A 22,302-nucleotide genomic window follows, 5' to 3' on the forward strand; every position below is an offset into this window, starting at 1 on the left:
ATACTATTTGACAGTTGACCTTTGTGACCCTCCTCCTGTTCATTAATTCCTAAATCTACTCTTTACATCTACTGGTTACATTGATAGCTCCATATACAAACATTCAACCACTTGTTCTTGAGCTATTGCGCTAAAGAGAATCTCTGATAAAGAACCTGAAAACAATGACTTCAACTTGATGGCAGAGGTATAAAGAAAAAAAAAGATACACATTTTTTTCACTGTCCAGGCTCAAAATGAATTGCATCAATCAGTAAAGTAAGCCTGCAATGTTCTCTGATAATCGTTCAAGTATGGATCTTGCACATACAGTGGTGCTTGAAAGTTTGTGAACCCTTTAGAATTTTCTATATTTCTGCATCAATATGACCTAAAACATAGTCAGATTTTCACACAAGTCCTAAAAGTAGATAAAGGGAACCCAGTTAAACAAATGAGACAAAATTATAATACTTGGTCATTTATTTATTGAGGAAAATGATCCAATATTGCATATCTGTGAGTGGCAAAAGTATGTGAGCCTTCGCTTTCAGTATCTGGTGTGACCCCCTTGTGCAGCAATAACTGCAACTAAACGTTTCTGGTAACCGTTGATCAGTCCTGCACACCGGCTTGGAGGAATTTTAGCCCATTCCTCCATACAGAACAGCTTCAACTCTGGGATGTTGGTGGGTTTCCTCGCATGAACTGCTCGCTTCAGGTCCTTCCACAGCATTTTGATTGAATTAAGGTCAGGATTTTGACTTGGCCATTCCAAAACATTAACTTTATTCCTCTTTAACCATTCTTTGGTAGAACAACTTGTGTGCTTAGGGTTGTTGTCTTGCTGCATGACCCACCTTCTCTTGAGATTCAGTTCATGGACAGATGTCCTGACATTTTCCTTCAGAATTCGCTGGTATAATTCAGAATTCATTGTTCCATCAATGATGGCAAACCGTCCTGGCCCAGATGCAGCAAAACAGGCCCAAACCATGATACTACCGCCACCATGTTTCACAGATGGGATAAGGTTCTTATGCTGGAATGCAGTGTTTTCCTTTCTCCAAACATAATGCTTCTCATTTAAACCAAAAAGTTCTATTTTGGGCTCATCCATCTACAAAACATTTTTCCAATAGCCTTCTGGCTTGTCCATGTGATCTTTAGCAAACTGCAGATGAGCAGAAATGTTCTTTTTGGAGAGCAGTGGCTTTCTCCTTGCAACCCTGCCATGCACACCACTGTTGTTCAGTGTTCTCCTGATGGTGGACTCATGAACATTAACATTAGCCAATGTGAGAGAGGCCTTCACATGCTTAGAAGTTACCCTGGGGTTGCTTTGCTTCTACAGACTTCTCGTGCAGTGGGGAAAAAATGCACTGCTGTGTTCCATATGTAGAAGAACTATCGAGGAAACAAAAGGGACAACTTCAATCTTCATTTGATAAGACTTCACCCAGGGAAGGAAGTGACGCGCCATGTTCATACCAGGGCTTGCTGACCGATGAACTTGCTAGTGTTAACCCTCTCTCATGTTATTTGCCCTGTTGATAGTGGGCGGGGCTTGCTGAGCAATGAACAAGCTTTTTATCTGTAGCCTATTAACTAAAATGGGGCAGTCAAGCAGTAACGTTAGTCCAAAACAAAAGCAGAAACACTTTCACATAAAGGCAGCAACCGCCACCGTCAAATGGTGCGGTTGGAGTCTTGTTCTCGGACTCAACTTGGATCAATAGTAGACTCAACTCAAAATTTTCTTTAATGAATTGGACTTGACTCGGACTCGAACACTGGGGACTTGAGACTGGACTCCGACTCGAGGTTTAGTAACTCGACCACAACACTGCCCTGACCTCAACCCCACAGACTCCCACCTTTGAGATGAACTGGAATATCAGCCCCAACATCAGTGCCTGACCTCACTAATGCTGCTGTGTTTAATTCAGTGATCAAATCTCCACAGACACACTCAAAAATCTAGCGCAAAACTTCCACTTTTTCTGGAAAGTTATTATAACAGCAAAGGGGGAATAAAGCTGGAATGGAATATTGAAACTCAGCAAAAATAAAAGAACTACACATTGTTTCATAATGCATCAGAACAGTCTGCTCTTAATTACTATACCAAAGGAAAAAATCCACAAGACTTCTTTCTAAGCACTGACTGGAAACATTTTAATTAATGAGCATTATTAGTCATCAGAACACTGCACAAGATATTTTTTTCATTTGCTCATTCTGGCTCATTGTACAAACTATTTACAAAAAGTTGTTAAACATGCATTGCTATCAGTCAAAAAACTAAACAGCAAATACCTTACTTAATTTTTCTTAAATATTTAAAAATTATTCAAGAAACAAAATTTATGGCAGGAAAAAAAAATTGCAGTCCACATGCCCTATTGTACATGAACATCTACTTCTACAGTACCAGTCAAACGTACTGCATTTTATTATTTACTGTTTTGATTCCAAAGACACTAAGAAGGCAAGAAATTGCACTAATTAACTTTAGACGAGGGCACATCTGTTAACTGAAAAGCATCCCAGGTGACTACCTCATGAAGCTGGTTAAGATAATGCCAATAGTGTGCAAAGCGGCATCAAAGTAAACAGTGGCTACTTTGAAGAATCTAAAATATGAACCATTTTGTTTACCATATAATTCCATAGTTTTGATGTCTTCAGTATTGTTCGACAATGTAGAAAATAGGGAAAAAACGACCCTATGCACACAAGTCGTTCTACCAAAGAATGGTTAAAGAAGAATAATGTTTTGGAATGGCCAAGTCAAAGTCCTGACCTTAATCCAATCGAAATGTTGTGGAAGGACCTAAAGCGAGCAGTTCATGTGAGGAAACCCACCAACATCCCAGAGTTGAAGCTGTTCTGTACGGAGGAATGGGCTAAAATTCCTCCAAGCCGGTGTGCAGGACTGATCAACAGTTACTGGAAACGTTTAGTTGCAGTTATTGCTGCACAAGGGGGTCACACCAGGTACTGAAACCAAGGTTCACATACTTTTGCCACTCACAAATATGTAATCTTGGATCATTTTCCTCAATAAATAAATAACCAAGTATAATATTTTTGTCTCATTTGTTTAACTGGGTTCTCTTTATCTACTTTTAGGACTTGTGTGAAAATCTGACGATGTTTTAGGTCATATTGATGCAGACTCTAAATTGACCGTAGGTGTGAATGTGAGTGTAAATGGTTGTTTGTCTCTATGTGTCAGCCCTATGATGACCTGGTGACTTGTCCAGGGTGTACCCCGCCTCTCGCCCATAGTCAGCTTGGATAGGCTCCAGTTTGCCTGTGACCCCGCACAGGATAAGTGGTTACGGATAATGGATGGAAGGAATGAATAATTTAGATGAGTGCACATCACGATTCCCTAGTGGCCAGTCAAGGATAGAAATTTTTACTAAGTGCTATATTTTATATATATATAAAATCATCATAAATTTATGACATAAGGTGTAGAAGAAATCATTTAATTTCACAAGGGCAACAAAGTGCTTATAAGTGTGGGGAAGGCTCAGGAAAGATAGCATCACTCAGCCTCCTCTTCCTCTGGAGAATAGTCATACACAGACTCGTTGTGTTCACCCTCCTCCTCATATACGCTCATATCTTCCTTGTTCTTAGTCTTCATCACTATCATTTTCATCAGAGTCATCTTCCTCATCTTCCACTCCCTCATCTGCGGTACCTCATCACTTGTACCTGAAAACGATATGCTCTTTTTTCAGGCTTTTAAAAATGAACTAATATGATTGGCAAATTGCTGCGGCAAAGAAGAAGAAAGGAACACTTCAGGATGTGTTATTGTAGGGAAATAATCGTTTGGGGTGATTCATTTACTCTGCTACACATCTGGTCAGATCATACCATGCTGCCATTGTTTAGTTTCCTAAAACAGCACACCCAGTCATGTTCTATACCTTATATAACCTTAGTTCAGCATGTTAACCGACTGTTCAGTTTCATTCCTCAGGTTATAAATCTAGAGAAAACATCCATTAGCATCAGTTGGTGCACGCAAGCATTTTTTTTTTAAATCGAGCCAACAGTTGGATTGGTCTCTGCTTTTTTACTTTAATATAACTACTTTTATTAATGCCAGCTTACAGATGGTGTCAAGGAATGCAGTGAAATGTTCCCACAGATCAGTTATAAAATCAGTTAGTTTTTCTTCCATACATTCTTCTATGACTTCCAAATCCATCGATGCTACATTTGGCTGAAACAGTAGCTTTTTCAGAAGCCTGTGGTAACTGAGAAACACAGACAGTAACTCGCATGAAATTCACACTGGTGCTTTTAAATATTACTTTATCACTCACACTGGCCTCTTACCTTTTGGCACGTGACATATATTTCTGAAACAAAAACACACACAGAACACCTTAAGTACAGTATCTACTGGGATACTGAAGGTTATTTTCAGATTGCAAGCCATTAGTTAGCAGTCGTTAGTTACATTAACACTTCTGTGGCCTCAAAATATCCTGTACGCTCACATTTTCTAAATCAATATCAAGGTAACATTAAGGGTGAAGCATCTAAAATTACATAAAAATTCACTGCAAATCCCTCATTAGCTGTTCATGACCAGAGCAGGGCTGATGCATACCATAGATTTTCAATCATTGTTGTGATCAAACAAAAAGTGATGATCAGGCCTTTCAATTACATGAAACCAGCGACGGATAACGTCGTAGGCGCCCAAATTAAGGTCAAGCGCCCAAAATATGCTACCAACCCCCCCCGAAATGTTGATTAAATAAACTTGGGTACATAAAACCCAATGTTTTGACTTTCGGCTTTAAAAACACAGAAATCAGCGAAAATTAGCATGTATTTCTCGTAATTGACACAAAATCCGCACCATTCCCATGTTGTTCGGGGTTTATCAAACTCGCCATAAGCTTCGCACCGAGCACAAATTCTCCATCAACGGCGATCGGCACGCCATGATTTTGTGGAAAAGTGAGACTCGTGTACTAATGACCAGAGCGGGATTTCCACATTAGGTAAATCATCTTTCTTCTTTTATGGCGATTGGCAAACAGCTTTTAGGTGCATTACCACCACCTTCTGGACTGGAGTGTGAACCAGAATGTTTACTGGCCATCCATCCATCCATCCATCCATCCATTATCTGTAGCTGCTTATCCTATATAGGGTCGCGGGCAAGCTGGAGCCTATCCTAGCTGACTATGGGCGAGAGGTGGGGTATACCCTGGACAAGTCGCCAGGTTATCGCAGGGCTGACACCGAGACAAACAACCATTCACACCTACAGTCAATTTAGAGACACTAATTAGCCTAACCTGCATGTCTTTGGACTGTGGGGGGAAACTGGAACACCTGGAGAAAACCCACACAGACACAGGGAGAACATACAAACTCCACACAGAAAAGGCCTTCACCGGCCACTGGGCTCAAACCCAGGACCTTCTTGCTGTGAGGAGACAGTGCTAACTACACTACGCTATTGTGCTAAATTCTCCTAATAATTCCTGTATCATTTAAAAACCTAAAAGTAGCCCTATATCCCACATTATCAGACCTCAACTGCAATATCTCTCTGATACCTAGTGTCATGTGATTTAAATCAGGTAAAAGACTGAATAAAAGAGAGCTATTCAGGACACAACTGTGTGTATTTAAGATACAGCTTGCATCTTAAAATACATACAGTTATGTAAGTGTGGGTGGAATCAGTGACTTGGAGCTTGGTCCTCTTGTTGATGGTAGTCTTAGACACTGGCCTTTTCATTTAAACTAAGATCTTTTACCCGACTATATACTGTGAATTGCACTGCCGATTCTTGTGATGTGACTGAAAAACCTTGTGTCACAGGTCTGCTACAGGTTCGTCTCTTTGATGGCAACAGTGCAGAACTTGCTTTTTCATTCACAGGCTCCTTTCCTCCAGGCTCTCCTCAGGCCCCAACATCTTTTGTCATATGCACACTTCAAGCACAGTGAAATTCATCCTCTGCATTTAACCCATCTGAAGCAGTGAACACACACACTCAGAGCAGTGGGCAGCCACACCAGAGCGCCCGGGGAGCAGTTGGGGTCAGGTAACTTGCTCAAGGGCACTTCAGCCCAAGGCCGCCCCACGTCAACCTAACTGCATGTCTTTGGACTATGGGGGGGAAACCGGAGCACCCGGAGGAAACCCACGCAGACACGGGGAGAACATGCAAACTCCATACAGAAAGGCCCCCGCCAGCTGCCGGGCTCGAACCCGGAACCCTCTTGCTCTGAGGCGACCATGCTAACCACTACACCACCGTGCCGCCCAGGTGAACAGGAGGCTCAGAAAAGTAAAAAAAAAAATGTGCAGAAGCAAAGCGAGGTGGAACAGCAAAACAAGGTAATGCATCATACTTGATTCCTTCTGTTACTCTCAAAATATGTCTTTTGCACACACAAGTTTGCCTGTGTTGTTCTCGGCCTACCTGGAGGAAGTGGACAAGCAGGTGGACACCCTAGGAGTAGTTCTGATAGTAGTTTTAAATACTAACTGTATTCTAATTATTTTTGTCATGTACATCAAGAGGGATTAATGCTGTAGACATTTTACAATAAAGGTTAAAAATAACATTCATAGATTTCTTTATGCGTAACTTTGTAGCTAAAAAAGCAGCAGCAGGTTTAAAAACACAGAGCACTGGGAAAACAGCACTTTGCGCATGCAGAAAAGCCCAAATTACCCTGCATCAAGACGGAAAAAGTCCAAATTCAGAAATACAGGATATAGCACAAATTATGTAATTGAAAGGCCTGATGATGCATATGACCATAGATGTAATCCAATCTGACCTCAATGAACTGGAATGGGTCATCTTCCTGTAGCAGATGCTCAATGCCTGAACGGACAACTCCCAAGTGACTACGGATCTCTTCAGTTCGCACCAAATACTGCTGGATGTTGATGCTCTCCTCCCTCTCGTAGGCATGCACACACTCGCTCAGTGATGGCAGGAATCTGTACATTCTAGTCATCAGAACTACTCCTAGGGTGTCCACCTGCTTGTCCACTTCCTCCAGGTAGGCCGAGAACAACACAGGCAAACGTGTGCGTGCAAAAGACATATTTTGAGGGTAACAGCGGGAATCAAGTATGATGCATTACCTTGTTTTGCTGTTCCACCTCGTTTTGCTTCTGCGCATTTTTTTCGACTTTTCTGAGCTTCCTGTTCACCTTCTGCAGCTGTGTGTTCAGAGATACCTACAGAGAGACATACTAATGAGACGAAGGCAGCGTGCTCCCAAAATGGTTTAAAAAAAGCAAAAGAGGGGGTGGCTCCCATCCATCCATTATCTGTAGCCGCTTTATCCTGTTCTACAGGGCCGCAGGCAAGCTGGAGCCTATTCCAGCTGACTATGGGCAAGAGGCGGGGTACACCCTGGACAAGTCCCCAGATCATCGTAGGGCTGACACACAGACAACCATTCACACCTACAGTCAATTTAGAGTCACCAGTTAACCTAACCTGCATGTCTTTGGACTGTGGGGAAAACCGGAGCACCCGGAGGAAACCCACGCTGACACGGGAAGAACATGCAAACTCCACACAGAAAGGCCTTCGTAGGCCGCTTGGCTTCGAACCCAGAACCTTCTTGCTGTGAGGTGACAGTGCTAACCACTGCACAACCGTGTGCTGGCTCACATTTTGCAGTGAAACCTGAGCTGGAACCAAGTGAGGATAAATGTACAAAAATCCATTCTGTTTACCTTTTACAGCCCAGAATGTTTCCAGATTTGTTTTCCATGCAACACATCTATACCAGGGGTGTCCAACCTTATCCACAAAAGGCTGGTGTGGGTGTATGTTTTCATTCCAGTCAAGCAGAAACCAAAAGCACAGTCCCCTAGTGCATCTCAAAAAATGAGAATATTGTGGTGTTTTTTTTTTTTTTTTTTTTTTTTTTTTTTGGGGGGGGGGGGGGGGGGGGTGTTTAAAAAAACCACACCTTTTTTTAAATGTAATTCAAAAGGGTGGGCTTTCATATATTCTATAGTCATTACATATAAAGTGAAATATTTCAAGCCTTTTTCTGTTTTAAATTTTGATTATGGCTTCTTGCTCATGAAAATCAGAAATCCAGTCTCTCAAATTATTAGAATATTTCCCAAGATCAATCAAAAAAGGATTTACAATACAGAAATGTCCAACTTCTGTAAAGTATGTTCATTTATACACTCAATGCTTAGCTGGGGCTCCTTTACCACAAAGTACTGCATCAATGCAGCATGGCATGAAGGTGATAAGCCTGTGGCACTCAAGCCTCAACACCAGGCACTGCCCAAATGCCTGATTTGCCCAACCAAGATGCTCAGGCAGAAATATTTTAGCGAGTTAGGCCTGTTCGGGCACACCTATGGTCGGCTTCTTTAAGCACAAAAATTATTTTCAAGCGAGTACATTACAAAAAACAAACAACGTATTAACCTGCATCCTTGCCTCCCCCTGTGATTGCCGTTTTGTTTTTTTTCTTCCCGATTTGTAATGGTGATTCTGATTGGCTCGCTTCAGGTGCATGTGCACATTTGTGCTTTTCATCTCTACGAGTGGTCACTGGTGCCCTCTACATTTTCCCGGGTTGACTTCAGGATGTCCACATATAGAACCCTTGCACTGACATCACATTTACCTTAGCAAATTACTGCTACCCAATGCATTGGGGACAAGCGAACTACGTTCACATACTGAAGCCAAGTGAAGATGTCTGGCGTCTGTTGCTGTCGTCCGAAGAAAACTCCAGCTAAAATAGCTCTACTACCGGATTACTTGGATAATCTTAGTCAGAAAGAAGTGAAGGAGAGATACAGAAATTAGAGTTCATTAGCGGTTACAGTTCATACAAAATTTCTCAAAACAACTGGAGTGATGGTGCAGATTTGTGGCCTAATGTTAGCATTAGCTACATGTTGGAATATACCTTCTTTTTCCACCCTGAAGAGTCCCGACACAGAACAACAGTTGTTTTTTTTTAACCCGACAAAAGCAAGAAAACCTTTGTGTAAAGGCTTTTTCCCTACATCAGCTTTTGGGAACAGAATGTTGCGAAAGCCAAAGCATTTACTCTCAAAAGGACTCAGACCTGAACTGTGGGCTAGATGGTATTCCCGCCCCTCCATGTCTCAACAACCCCAAAGACATCTAGTTACAGAGCTATTTGCACTCTGTCATTTATTGATTGATACTTATTATTGTTAAAACAATATCTGAAGTGTTATTTGTAAAATAAAATATTTTGCTCTAGACTTTCAAACAATGTTGTAAGATTTTATTTAAATTTTATCTAACAGTGGATAGTACAATAATTACAAACGCTAACAGAATCGGCACATTCCAATTGTAACTATAATCACCCTTGCAATAATAATTTCAATAAACGGTTAATGTTCAGTTCCCTCTTCATTTATTCTCTATTCAAAAGGCACAACTGAGTCACACAGGTTGATAAGTGTGTAACTGACAGTAACAATTTTGCACAGGACTGGGGTTCCTCTGATAACAGAAACAAAGCTTCAGCACTCTCTGCTCTTAATCTTTTCTGTTCTTTCAGGATATATCGTGCATGTCCCTCCTTATTGGATTTTTTACTCAATTATGTCCAAGTTGTTTGAAACCAATCTGGGTTTTCAGTGTAGAAAAAGGAAGCTGCTTCACCTGTAAGAAAATCAAACACTTTCATGAAGAAGCTAACTCGAATTCGAGCAGAAAAAATAAAACAAGATTCTTAAGCAAACTCTTCCATACTTGCTTCCAACTTTCTATTATTTAAAAATACATTTTAAATACAAATCGCAAATTTCTCTGGAGTTTTCAGGCTTAGCGCCTCACATCATATCCTCATTAACCACTCATTTCTTCATTGCTCTTAAAGCATTTGCTTCTCTTTGTTAACATTTTTCTTGATAGTGGGGAGACAGTAATACCTTTTATCTATTTCTTGATTTGAACAACCAAAAATAGTGCAAAAATGAACCATATCGAAGACAGATTAAGCCTTGCTTACACATGGGCAAGCGGTAAGACATGCTTTTGTGTCTCAAATAGTAAACCACACCCTCTACAGTAAATATACTGTATATAATTTACATAGTGAATGAATTATCCCATAGATAAATATTTTACCCCATTTATCATGACATCATGCATGGGAAGATGAGGACAGATTGTTTAATTTCCTCCTAAATGCAATGGCAAACTGAACGAGGAGTCTGTACTGCTGTACTGTATTCTGTTTTATAATGTTTTTAGTTTTATAATTCATCTTTGCAATATTGCTAGTCACTGTTATAAGCAAAACAAAGTGTTTTGTGTCCTAAACACTATATAAAAAGACGTATTACGTACTATTACCGTACGTAAGTCTTACATATATGATACTGATTTATGTTTCATGTTTTCAGGCCTTGTCTTGTTCTTCTGTTGCAAAAATAAATGTTTTTAAAAATAAATGTTTTTTTGAAAAACATGTACTTTTGTTGAAATAACTCAATTATACCCCTAGAAAACATATATCGGTATTGCCTTGAACCGTATACTTGAAAACTTGCTGAAATACTGCAAAATTTTAGGGCAAAAGGAAATTCAAGGGGGGCAAAAAAAAAAATTGAGGCCATTTAAAGTGTCAAAAGTTAATGTTGAGGCCTGGCACTGCTGAGGTGTTACTGAAGCCCAGGTTGATTTGATAGCAGCCTTCAGATCATCTGCATTTTTTAGTTGTGTTTCTCTCATCTTCCTCTTGATAATAGCCCACAGATTCTCTATGGGGTTCAGGTCAGGCGAGTTGGCTGGCCAATAAAGCACAGTAATATCATGGTCAGCAAACCATTTGGTTGTAGTTTTAGCATTGTGGGCAGGTGCTAAGTTCTGCTGGAAAAGGAAATCACCATCTCCATAAAGCTTGTCAGCAGATGGAAGAATGAAGTGCTCTGAAATCTCCTGGTAGATGGTTGTGTTGACTTTGGACTTGATAAAACACAATGGACCAACACCAGCAGATGACATGGCACCCCAAATCACAGATTGTGAAAACTTCACACTGGACTTCAAACACCTTGGATTCTGTGCCTCTCCACTCTTCCTTCAGACTCTAGGACCTTGATTTCCAAACAAAATGCAAAATTTACTTTCATCTGAAAAGAGGACTTTGTACCACTGAGCAACAATCCAGTTTTTTCTCTCCTTAGCACGGGTAAGACGCTTCTGGCATTGTCTCTGGTTAAGGAGTAGCTTGATATTAGGAATGTGACAGTTGTAGCCCCTTTCCTGAAGGCATCTGTGCATGGCGGCTATTGATGCATGGACACCAGCCTCAGTCCACTCCTAGCGAAGCTCTCCCAAGTTCGTGAATTGACTTTTCTTGACAATTCTTTCAAGGCTATGGTCATCCCTGTTGCTTGTGCACCTTTTTCCAGCCAGCCTTTTCAGCAATGACCTTCTTGCGGCTTACCCTCCTTGTGGAGGGTGTTGATGATCGTCTTCTGGACAACTGTCAAGTCAGCAGTCTTCCCCACAATTGTGGCTGCATGTACTGAACTAGACAGAGATGTATGGCATTTATCCTGTTTTACTCTGTTTTAGCTCTAAATGAAATACTCTAATATTTTAAAATGTTTTTTGCATTGTAGGCCATAATTATCAAAAGTAAAATAGAAAAATGTTTGAAACATCGTGCTTATGTATAATAGTCTAGGATATAGTACATTTTCACTTACTTAAATAAATTATGGAACTTTTCATGATATTCTAATTGTTTGAGATACACTACAACCCCTGGCAAAAAGTATGGAATCACCAATCTTGAATGAGCACTCATTCACACGTTTTATTCTGTAGAACAAACTCAGATCACAAACATGATACAATAATAAAGTCATTCCAAAGTGCACCTTCTTGGCCTTCAGAAACACTAAAAGAAATGAAGAAAAAGCATTGTGGAAGTCAGTAAATGTTACTTTTATAGACCAAGCACAGGGGAAAAAAAAATATGGAATCACTCAATTCTGAGGAAAAAAATATGGAATCATGAAAAACAGACATGGACTTGATGAGTGACAAACAGTATTCTTCATCAATCTGGTGCCAACTCTCTTTGATTGCAGTTGCCAGATCAGCTTTGCAGGCCAGAGCCTTGTCGTGGACCATTTTTTTCAATTTCCACCACAAGTTTTCTATTGGGTTGAGATCTGGACTATTTGCAGGCCATGACATTGACTGGATGTGTCTTTCACCAAGGAATGCTTTCACAGTTTTTGCTCTATGGCACGATGCATTGTCATCTTGGAAAATTATTTCAGCATCCCCAAACATCTTTTCAATTGAAGGGATAAGAAAACTGTCCAAAATGTCAATGTAAACCTGTGCATTTATTGAAGAAGTAACCACAGCCATCTCCCCAGTGCCTTTGCCTGACATGCAGCCCCATATCATCAAGGATTGTGGAAATTTGGATGTTTTCTTCAGGCAGTCCTCTTCATAAATCTCACTGGAACGGCACCAAACAAAAGTTCCAGCATCATCACCTTGTCCAATGCAGATTCGTGATTCATCACTGAAGATAACTTTCATCCAGTCATCCACAGTCCATGATTGCTTCTCCTTAGCCCTTTGTAGTCTTGTTCTTTTCTGTTTAGGTGTCAATGATGGTTTTCTTTTAGCTTTCCTATATGAAAATCCCATTTCCTTTAGGTGATTTTTCACGGTTCAGTCACATACTTGTACATTGACTCCAGCTTCCTCCCATTTATGCTTCATTTGTTTTGTTGTACTTTTTCGGTTTTCAAGACATATGGCCTTAAGTTTTTTGTCTTGACGCTTTGATATCTTCCTTGGTCTACCAGTACGCTTGGCTTTAAAAACCTTCCCATGCTGTTTGTACTTGATCCATATCTTAGATACAGCTGACTGTGAACAGCCCACATCTTTGGCAACCATGCGTGAAGAGTTACCTTCTTTAAGAAGTTTGACAATCCTCTCTTTTGTTTCAAGAGACATCTCTCTTGTTGGAGCCATGATTCTTGCCAATCCACTTGGTCCAGCAGCCCGCCAAGGTGTGATAACTGCGCTGTTTCTAACTGCAGACTAACGAGCAGATCTAAGCTGAGGCAGGTGTCAATTTAGGGAAAGGAAATTGACTGGGTGAGTCCTTATTTTCTACCTGAAAATTGAGTGATTCCATATTTTTTTCCTCAGAATTGAGTGATTCCATATTTTTTTCCCTGTGCTTGGTCTATAAAAGTAACATTTGCTGACTATCACAATGTATTTTCTTCATTTATTTTAGTGTTTCTGAAGGCCAAGAAGTTGCACTTTGGAATGACTTTATTATTGTATCATGTTTGTAATCTCAGTTTGTTCTACAGAATAAAACGTCTGAATGAGTGCTCATCCAAGACTGGTGATTCCATACTTTTTGCCAGGGGTAGTAGTACTGACAGCTAAGATAAACTGAATAAACAGATGAAATTAGATGTGGCTCCTGCTTGGTTGAAATGAAAACATGCACCCACACCGGCTCTTTGTGGATAAGATTGGACACCCCTGAACAAACACACATGATGTTTCAGTATTCCATACAAAGAATTGCATGCGTGTCATTTACATCACAGATTACACTATGATGTAACAGAGAAATATGGAGGAAGAGTGAAGTACAGATCCCCAACTCATATTCTCTACTGCTCAATGGTTTAATCAATGGACAAAGCACACAATAAAACCAATGCTCTGCTTTTCTCCTGTGTTCCAGAGCTCTTTAATGAGACAGTAGGTGATTGTATTGTTTGTGATTAATAGATGCATTGTCATTATTGTAACGTGGGTTAGGATGACTAAATGAGACCTACAAAAAGACCTGAGCCATATAGAAGCTTCCTGCTTTGGTCACTATCTATTTTTATCTGCTAAGTCCCTGTGTATATCGTTACTCCAGAAACTACAACATATGGAGAATAAGTGCATTAATATAAACCTTTCATTTTGTCAGAGCTGCTGTTCTAGTAAATTAAGGAAAACCTTCTGAGCAAATCAGAATCAAGAATTCAACAGTGCTGGGTCATTTGAACAATCGCACAATTTTTAAATTATATTTTATCAAAGTATAAATAAAACAGTTGCGGTCAGAATTTCATCATGGACATGAGTGTCATGGCAATATTGGGCTTTCAAAGATTTCTTTGAAATGTTCTTTTTTCTAGGGCAGAATGATTGAACAACATATCCTTAACAAGAAGAAAAAAAAGCCAATAATTTAGTGCACAAGTTTTATTTTATTTTATTCTTTTTAAAATGTCCCTAAGCAAGTTTCACCTCAACCAGACACTTTTGGTAGCCATCAACAAACTTCTGGCATAATTCTGGTTGAATATCTGGCCACTCTATTTGCCAGAATTGCTAGAGTTCACTTAAACTTATTGATTTCCTGGCACGGATCCGACTTTTAAGCACAGACCACATATTTTGGATAGGGTTGAGCTCAGGACTCTGGACAAAAGCTTGGAGTCATTGTCCTGTTGAACACCCAATGTGTTCAAGTTTCAACTGTCTAGCTGAAGTTATGCTGAAAAATTCTGAGGTAGTCCTCCTTCATTATTCCACTTTGTGCAATACACCAGTTCCACTGGCAGCAAAACAACCCCAGAGCATGATTCTAACACCACCATGCTTAACAGCTGGTACAGTGTTCTTGGGGTCAAATACCTCACCTTTACACCTCCAAATACACCTATGGTCATTGTGGCCAAGCTTTCTTCCAGAATGCTTTTTCTTTTTCCATGTGATCAACCGCAAACTTTAGTTAAGCTTGAAGGTGTCAATTCTGGAGCAGAGGCTTCATTCTTAAACAGCAGCTTCTTAGTCCATGGCGATGTTAAGCTTGCTTGAGCGTAGACAGCGACACTGATGTTCCTGCAGCTTCCAGTTCATGGCAGGTCTGTGCCTTGGTGATTCCTGCGTTGTTCCGAACCATCCAAACCAAGTTCCTCTCAGCTGAGAGTAACACTTTGGGTCTTATTTCAGACCATAGCAAAGTGGCTACACCTCCCAATAACTTTTAATTACATACAATTGTTTGAATTGATAATCTTAGAATCTGCAGTTGTTTAGAAGCAGCTTCAAGAAACATTCCTGACTTAAGTAAATCTATGATCCTCTTTCTCAGATCTGCACTGAGCTCCTTGGACTTTCTCACTGTAATGAGTGCTGGTCAATCCACCAAGTGCTGTCAAACAAACCCTTTTTATGTTGGCACAGAGAAGCTACCAGCTATAGTCAAATCATGAGCACTAACAGCCTTGGCAAATTAAGACATTTTGGAACTTTTAGCACTACTAGATTAATCATCTAAGTGGATGCATGTATAATTTTGACCCTGTGTTGATTTCAGAAACCCAAAATAAATTACAATGTGCATCAAATTTTGGGGCTTTTCCTATTAAAGATGCATGTTATACAACCATTCTGCTATGGGGGGGGTAGGGGGGGTTGGGGGGGGTGGAGTTCAAAGTAACCACTGAAAGTCAATATTGCCATAGCATTCATGTCCATGATGGATGTCTGAAAACTTTTGACCATAACTGTATATACAATGCTGTAGTCACATTTTTGATATTGTGGGATTATTTTATATTTTGCCATGATTGTGTGTTAATAAATACATTTAATCATATTCGATCAAGTCACTTGAATATGATTACAGTAAGGTTCCTTATTAATTCAATGTACATGTTTGTTTTTTGTTCATTTATAATGCATGCTGTCTTCCTTGAGTCATGGTGTTTTTGTCCTTGCTCTTATATACGGTATAATGCCCAAGGCTAAGATATGGTCTAGAGTGTGTCCTTTGCACGTACACATACAGGTAAGCAATAACATCAGTATATAAGCTGGCTGTGTCCAACTTTTGTGCACACAACAATCATCTCTTTCATTATACCCTGGCTCTTGGTCTCCTGATTCTTCAGTCATCTTACTTCTGATGAAACTGCAGTATTTTTATGGTTATCCAGAATGATGTACAATATTCAAAGCAGTGTAATTGTAATCTTGATATATAATCACACACACAGGACACTTTTTCCATGGAATTAAAACATGTATTCTATTCCCTTCTAGCGGGTTTCATTCATTTGGTTCGACAGCATGCAATATCGTTACCATATCGCATATCCTACGTGTATTACGCTACTCTACTCAATGGAGAATGAGCGTGCAATATTTTTATGATACTTCACGTTGTCAAGCCAACACATCACACGTCGGAGCGTGAATATCCAATGAGAAACTCTGCTGCTGCGCATAACCATTTCTGTGTTCGCCAGGAAAGAGAAAGATGCAAAAGGCTACCAAAACATCATGAGATATTCTTCACACATATTTACAAGAGAAAAATATACCAACGGACATCGAAAAACTGGAAAGGAGACACGGAGATGCAAAAGTTCCATGCTTGCGAGCGACTGTGACAATTTGTAAACAAACATGACTGCCAGGTTTGCTTTGTTAAAAGTAAGATTGAGAGAATTTTGGCTGCCAGGTCATTCTGCTGTGTGTAGTTGTCAATGTAGATTTTAAAAGTAAATAAGTAAATTACACAGGGAAATGAATACTTAAGTCCAAGTGAAAAATACTGTGGCAAGCAAGCGTGCGTAGAAGAGGAGTCTGGAGACAGAAATCTTAGTATCTCAGTCGGTAGCCTGCGCTACTTGTTGTCGATAGCACCGCTTTATTAGCATTCGCTAACACTACTGATGAATGCTACAGTGGCTGGAAGCTGACAGCGCCAACTTGCGGGTAAGCTAGCGCTGGCATTCCAGAATGCTGATATGAAGAGTGTGTATGTATAATAATAATAATAATAATAATAATAATAATAATAATAATGGCTGGATTTTTTTTGTGGTATATCAGATATATTCCATTCAGCTAGCATGATACTGAACTCATCTTTGACTCATTCGATATCATGCTAGCTGATTGGAATATATCCAATAGACCACTCAAAGCCAGCCAATATTATTTAAAAGGTCATAGGCAACAGTCGGAGGTAAAAAGTAGAATATATCAACTTTATTGTCTAGAAGAATGACCCAAAAAGCGAATTCAATCTTCTTAGTGTCTAATTTGCACCCTAAAATTGAATAAAACAGTTAAAATATACTGTTTTGCCTAATTTCCCAAGGTTTGTTTTACATCTTACTTATGTGCACTTTCACCGCCAGGGGGCAGTCGTCGGTGACGTCATTTAAAGCAAACAGACTGGGAGCAGTTCTGTGTTTACCTGTGAACTAGTGTTGTCACCTGTCCCGGTTTTTCCTGATTGTCCCGGATTTTCATGGTCTGTCCCGGAAAAAAAAAAAATCCGGGACACTGAATGTCCCGGTTTTTTGTACATGATGGGCAAAATGTGTATTTCAACTTGCGAGCCAGCTGAGAACCAGTTTGCTTTTCCATAGCTCGCCGTGCTAAGTGGAGCCACGTCATTACGTCGCTGTATACGTCAGTTACGGCGCTACGTTTACATAAACCTTGGCGTGAATATCAAAGCAAAAACAACACGGAAGAAGCAGCAGCAACAACAACAGTAATAATAATAATGGATGACTTCGCGCTTGTACAGCTGCTGCTTCTCGTCGCTTAAAAATGGCGATCTTTCGCAGTCTTGTTATTGTTGTTGGTCTTAACAACTCCACCCCCCCGCTGACATAAGCGGTTCTTTCCTCTGGCCCAGCAGAGAGTTGGTGCTAGCCTGGAACCGTTTTTTCTGGCCCCAGAGCCAGTTCTTTGTCAGTGGAAACAGAAAACCCGGTTCCAAACTAAGCACTGGCCCCAAACCAGCCCTGGAACTGCTTTGGTGGAAAAGGGGCAATGGAGGATGCTTGGACTGATAAAAGAAACAGACTCTCTGTTGCAATGGTGAAGGCTGAGCTTCAAGTCAGGTTAAACTTTCAGTTGTCCTGTACTGAGTTCAAGACATTCATTGAAAATCAGCCAGGACTCATAGCAGTAGCAAAGAAAAACACCAAATATAAATGGAAGATTAGGTAAGGTTTTGGTGAATTAAATGAAATAGTGTAGTGTAGTACATACTCCTGTATGTACTGTATGTGCCCAGTTATATCAGTTACATGTCCTCCTATGTATTTGTTTAGCCAAGAGCAGCAAGCAGCAGAGGCACAGGCAAGCACAAGCAAAGCACACACCACACTCTAAGCAATCAGGTAAGCTGTTTGACACTACACCTTACATTGTTACATTCAGGTATTCTTAGATACAATGAAAAATTAATTATTTATTTTTATTCCACATAAGCAAACAAACAGAACTTAATTATGTATTCCCCTTTTACCTGTGCCCACTACTGCCCCCAGGTGTCCACAACCAAAAACTGTTGGAAATAAACCAAAATAATGAAGACCTGCTATATTATGTAAATCAATTAACTAAACAAATAACTAGCAAAAGCGTCATTTTTACTAATTAGAGCAATACAATTTCAGTGTAGAAGGGCGATTTTTGTCTTGGGTTAGATGTGCGAAGGGCGCCGTTGCTTACAAGCAAAAAGGTCGATTGGATGGTCGAAATGTCCAGGATTTTTGTCAGACACAGGTGGCGACCCTACTGTGAACCGAGCACACGTGTACGGACTTTGGTCGTGAGAGGTTGTGTAAAATGTCTGAAAGCGATAGCGATTTTGAAGTAGGAACTCTCCAAATTGAATATCGAGAGGTGAAACCATACATGTATGAACCTATGGCCGTTGTGAAGCAATCGGTGAATGTGACTCACTGGTTTGACCGTGCAGCCTCGGAATTGGACAGCGACTCGGCCGACTCTGATCGCGGTGACCCCAGACCTCAACAAGACTCGCGCCCAAACGATTTATCCTGGTAATTATGATAAATTCTTACTTTCGTCTTAATACTAAATAAGAGCCCTTTTGAAGAATAATTAAATCACCCTCCCTAGTGGATATAGGTAACGATTACTTGAAAGTGCGCTGGTAGGCCACATTAGCCTGCCATCCGCGGCATTATACTATTTATAGCCTACTCTAAGCGAGGAAATATCCCTTTGTCTCATTTCCACAATGATTGTACAGGATCCCTCAGGATTTTTGACTTGTTAATTGCAAGCAAAAGTAAAAACGTTTACCTCCAATCTTCTCCTTTTTGCTTGAGCATTGCTGGTCTGTTTCTTTGACTGATTTTCTTTCACGCACAATCCACTCTCTCCGCCTTGTCTCCTCTTTCAGAAAAAGCCAATCCACTCGCTCTGCCTCTTCTCCTCTCTCGGAAAAAGCTAAAAACTTCTTCCTGAACCGGTCCCGTTGTTACAGTTCACTGCACAACAATAAGGCATGGTTTTTTTTTTTGGAAATTCCCGAACGCACGTCTGCAATCAAGCCAAACGGCAATGAAAATGCATGGAAGTGGACTCAACTCGAGCGGTTTGTTTGTCTTAAATGACGTCACGCACCGAGTGGTCATAAAAATTGCCGAACAGAAATTTGCCACAATCTGCGCTAACTTATTTTAATTATTACTTATTAATAATACTTCTTGGGATCAGAAGAAAATTACAGAGGGTTTAACATATAAAGTTTCAAATGTGCATAAAATTAAAACTGTTGCCTATGACCTTTAAATATTTGTTTAACTGTGCAGCCCTATGCAAGCTGAAATGGACTGTGCTTGAACAAATTCTGCCAAACACACCTGTGTTTGTCTCTACAAAACACCCTGTTTAGCAATAAAGGTATTAAACTGCACTTGAAGAGCATTGAGGGTATTTTCCTCTCCATTACTATGAGGTTGGATTCCACGGTTGAGATGCCATTTGTGTTCCACTGATATCACATTTACAAATATAAACAAAATAAAGGTACAAGACATTTAAAATCAAGTCCTTCCCAACAATGTGCACATTTCAGATAAATAACCTAGTGCATTACTAATACCCAGAGCACTTAGGAAACAGCATTTTTTGCATGTCCCAACCTCCAATAAATAAATTTTTTTCTAAAATGCATTCGTATATTGTATGCAAATTTTAGCGCAGCAAAATATTACTTCAACCTGGCTAACTTGAATACATTCACACCTATGAAATATACAACAGAAAGCTGAACGTTAAAATTTCCTGCCGATCATGGGAAGAAGAAAACTTGGTTCTTGTTCATTTTCTGTGATACTGACTGACAAGGCCACTTAGAAAATATAGCATGGTTACTCAAATTATAAATGACCTTAATGGTTTCATTCCATTAGCATGTATAGTTGCACAGATATTTCAGATTAATACAAAAAAACTCATCCTTTTTACTCATTTAAGAGCATTTTTGCTGCCATTTTCAGAGAAAGAAAGAAAACTTGCAACAAAATGATGCTGGCTGAGACAGGTTAATACAGTGGCACCTTTCTGAATGGTTAAAGCCATGCTTACTCAGTGTTGGAAAATATTAAAAACCTAATAATTTATCGAAAAAGCTACAAGGGCAAAATGAGTCTCTAATCGTGGAATCATGAATGTATACTACCCTCTTATTATTAAAGACCACATTCAGACCTTAAAGCCAGTGTAGAACATAATGTCGTGTCAGTACATCATGTCAGTATCGTGCATCCTGCATGACAGTCTTGAGTGTTTTGATAGCATGCTTGCTGTATCCTCCCTCAACAATGCAGGCATTGCAGAGGAACTTGCGCTCATCCATACAGTAATAATGAAACATCTCGTCATGCTCAATGCACTTTCGCGTCCTCATATTGCTCAGTGGCTCCACCAGTGGATGCTCTCGGAAGACAGGGAGCTCAAGGTGGTGCTGCACATGTTGTGGACACATGGACACCTCACACTTCAGACACATCATTACCACTCTGGAGCTCTTGGCTGAATCACCAGTGATGTCTGGACCACAAAAAATCACAGTGCACTTCAGTGCTCATGCATGAGGGTCCTGGTCGGCTCTGGCTGGGCTGCTGGGCACATCTACAGTGCCGAAAGTTGTCAGCGATGCTGGCGAGCTTGAAGTTCTTCTGCCATTGTGTGGCGCAGCTGTGGCGCTCACAGCATTCAGGACAGCACAGATGGTCATGCTCGGAGTGACTCTTTAGGTTCCGCAGACACTGCAGACAGAAGCTGTGGCCACATGGCAACAGGTAAAGCTCTCGGTAAAGGTCTAGACACATGGGGCATATCAGCTCTTCTTCCAGCACAATGGTATGCTCCAAAGCTGTGGCCATGATGATGCTTCTTTAAATGACTCTACAAGTAAATGAGAACTGATAACAAATGAACTGATATTTAAAATATTCATAGATAAAGAAGATGGTGAGTGAAGAGATAAAAGGTGAAAATTAAAAACTATTCAACATGAACACACAACTTGTGGCATATTTAAAAATTGTTAAATAATTTACGAGAAGGGCGGCACGGTGGTGTAGTGGTTAGCGCTGTCGCCTCACAGCAAGAAGGTCCTGGGTTTGAGCCCCGGGGCCGGCGAGGGCCTTTCTGTGTGGAGTTTGCATGTTCTCCCCGTGTCCGTGTGGGTTTCCTCCGGGTGCTCCGGTTTCCCCCACAGTCCAAAGACATGCAGGTTAGGTTAACTGGTGACTCTAAATTGACCGTAGGTGTGAATGTGGGTGTGAATGGTTGTCTGTGTCTATCACGGGCGCAGATAGAGGGGGGGACGGGGGGGATTCGTCCCACCCAGATTTAAATTCACCTCGTTCGGTCCCCCCCACTTATAGGGAGGAAAAAACGTCTATGCTGTCTTTCTTTGCATAAGGCAAACCTCACGGAAAAATCAAAAGACTAATTACCATTCGGTTTATTGAGGTGCACAGCAGTGTATACATAGTTGCAACTGCGCAGACTGCACAGGTTGCGAGCTCGAGCTTGGTTGCTATGGTTACAAGTTTGACAGGCATATCGGGGACAGCGCCTCCTAGTTCAGGACCCCAACACGGCATGTGTTGGGGTCCTGAACTAGGAGGCGCTGTCCCCGATATGCCTGTCAAACTTGTAACCATAGCAACCAAGCTCGAGCTCGCAACCTGTGCAGTCTGCGCAGTTGCAACTATGTAATGCCGATGAAGGGTGTCAAAAGGCAGAAAACGATTGCATCGTAAAAAAAAAAAAAACGACTGTAAGTAAACTGTGCCTTACTTTATCATATCACCTTGCAATTTTTTGATAGTCTGTTCAAAGTAATGTCGTAGTGAAAGTAAACTCCTACGGAGTAGAGATGCCTTTCTGGTAGCCTCCTTCTTTCGGTGGT

At 40.5% G+C, this 22,302-nt stretch overlaps 1 protein-coding gene across 1 annotated transcript; it reads right to left on the bottom strand.

The window, feature by feature from the left end:
- Positions 1–3,538: 3,538 nt before the first annotated feature.
- On the bottom strand, positions 3,539–21,265 carry zgc:92594 (uncharacterized protein LOC436996 homolog). Its single transcript, XM_060915659.1, is given in 8 exon segments — positions 3,539–3,632; positions 3,634–3,688; positions 4,189–4,262; positions 4,345–4,367; positions 6,826–7,047; positions 7,139–7,234; positions 20,644–20,928; positions 20,930–21,265. Coding segments are annotated over 8 exon segments (1,185 nt in total).
- Between the last annotated feature and the right edge of the window lie 1,037 nt (positions 21,266–22,302).

The sequence above is a fragment of the Neoarius graeffei genome, chromosome 3 (genome assembly GCF_027579695.1).
Source record: "Neoarius graeffei isolate fNeoGra1 chromosome 3, fNeoGra1.pri, whole genome shotgun sequence".
NCBI classification, from domain to species: Eukaryota; Metazoa; Chordata; class Actinopteri; order Siluriformes; family Ariidae; genus Neoarius; species Neoarius graeffei.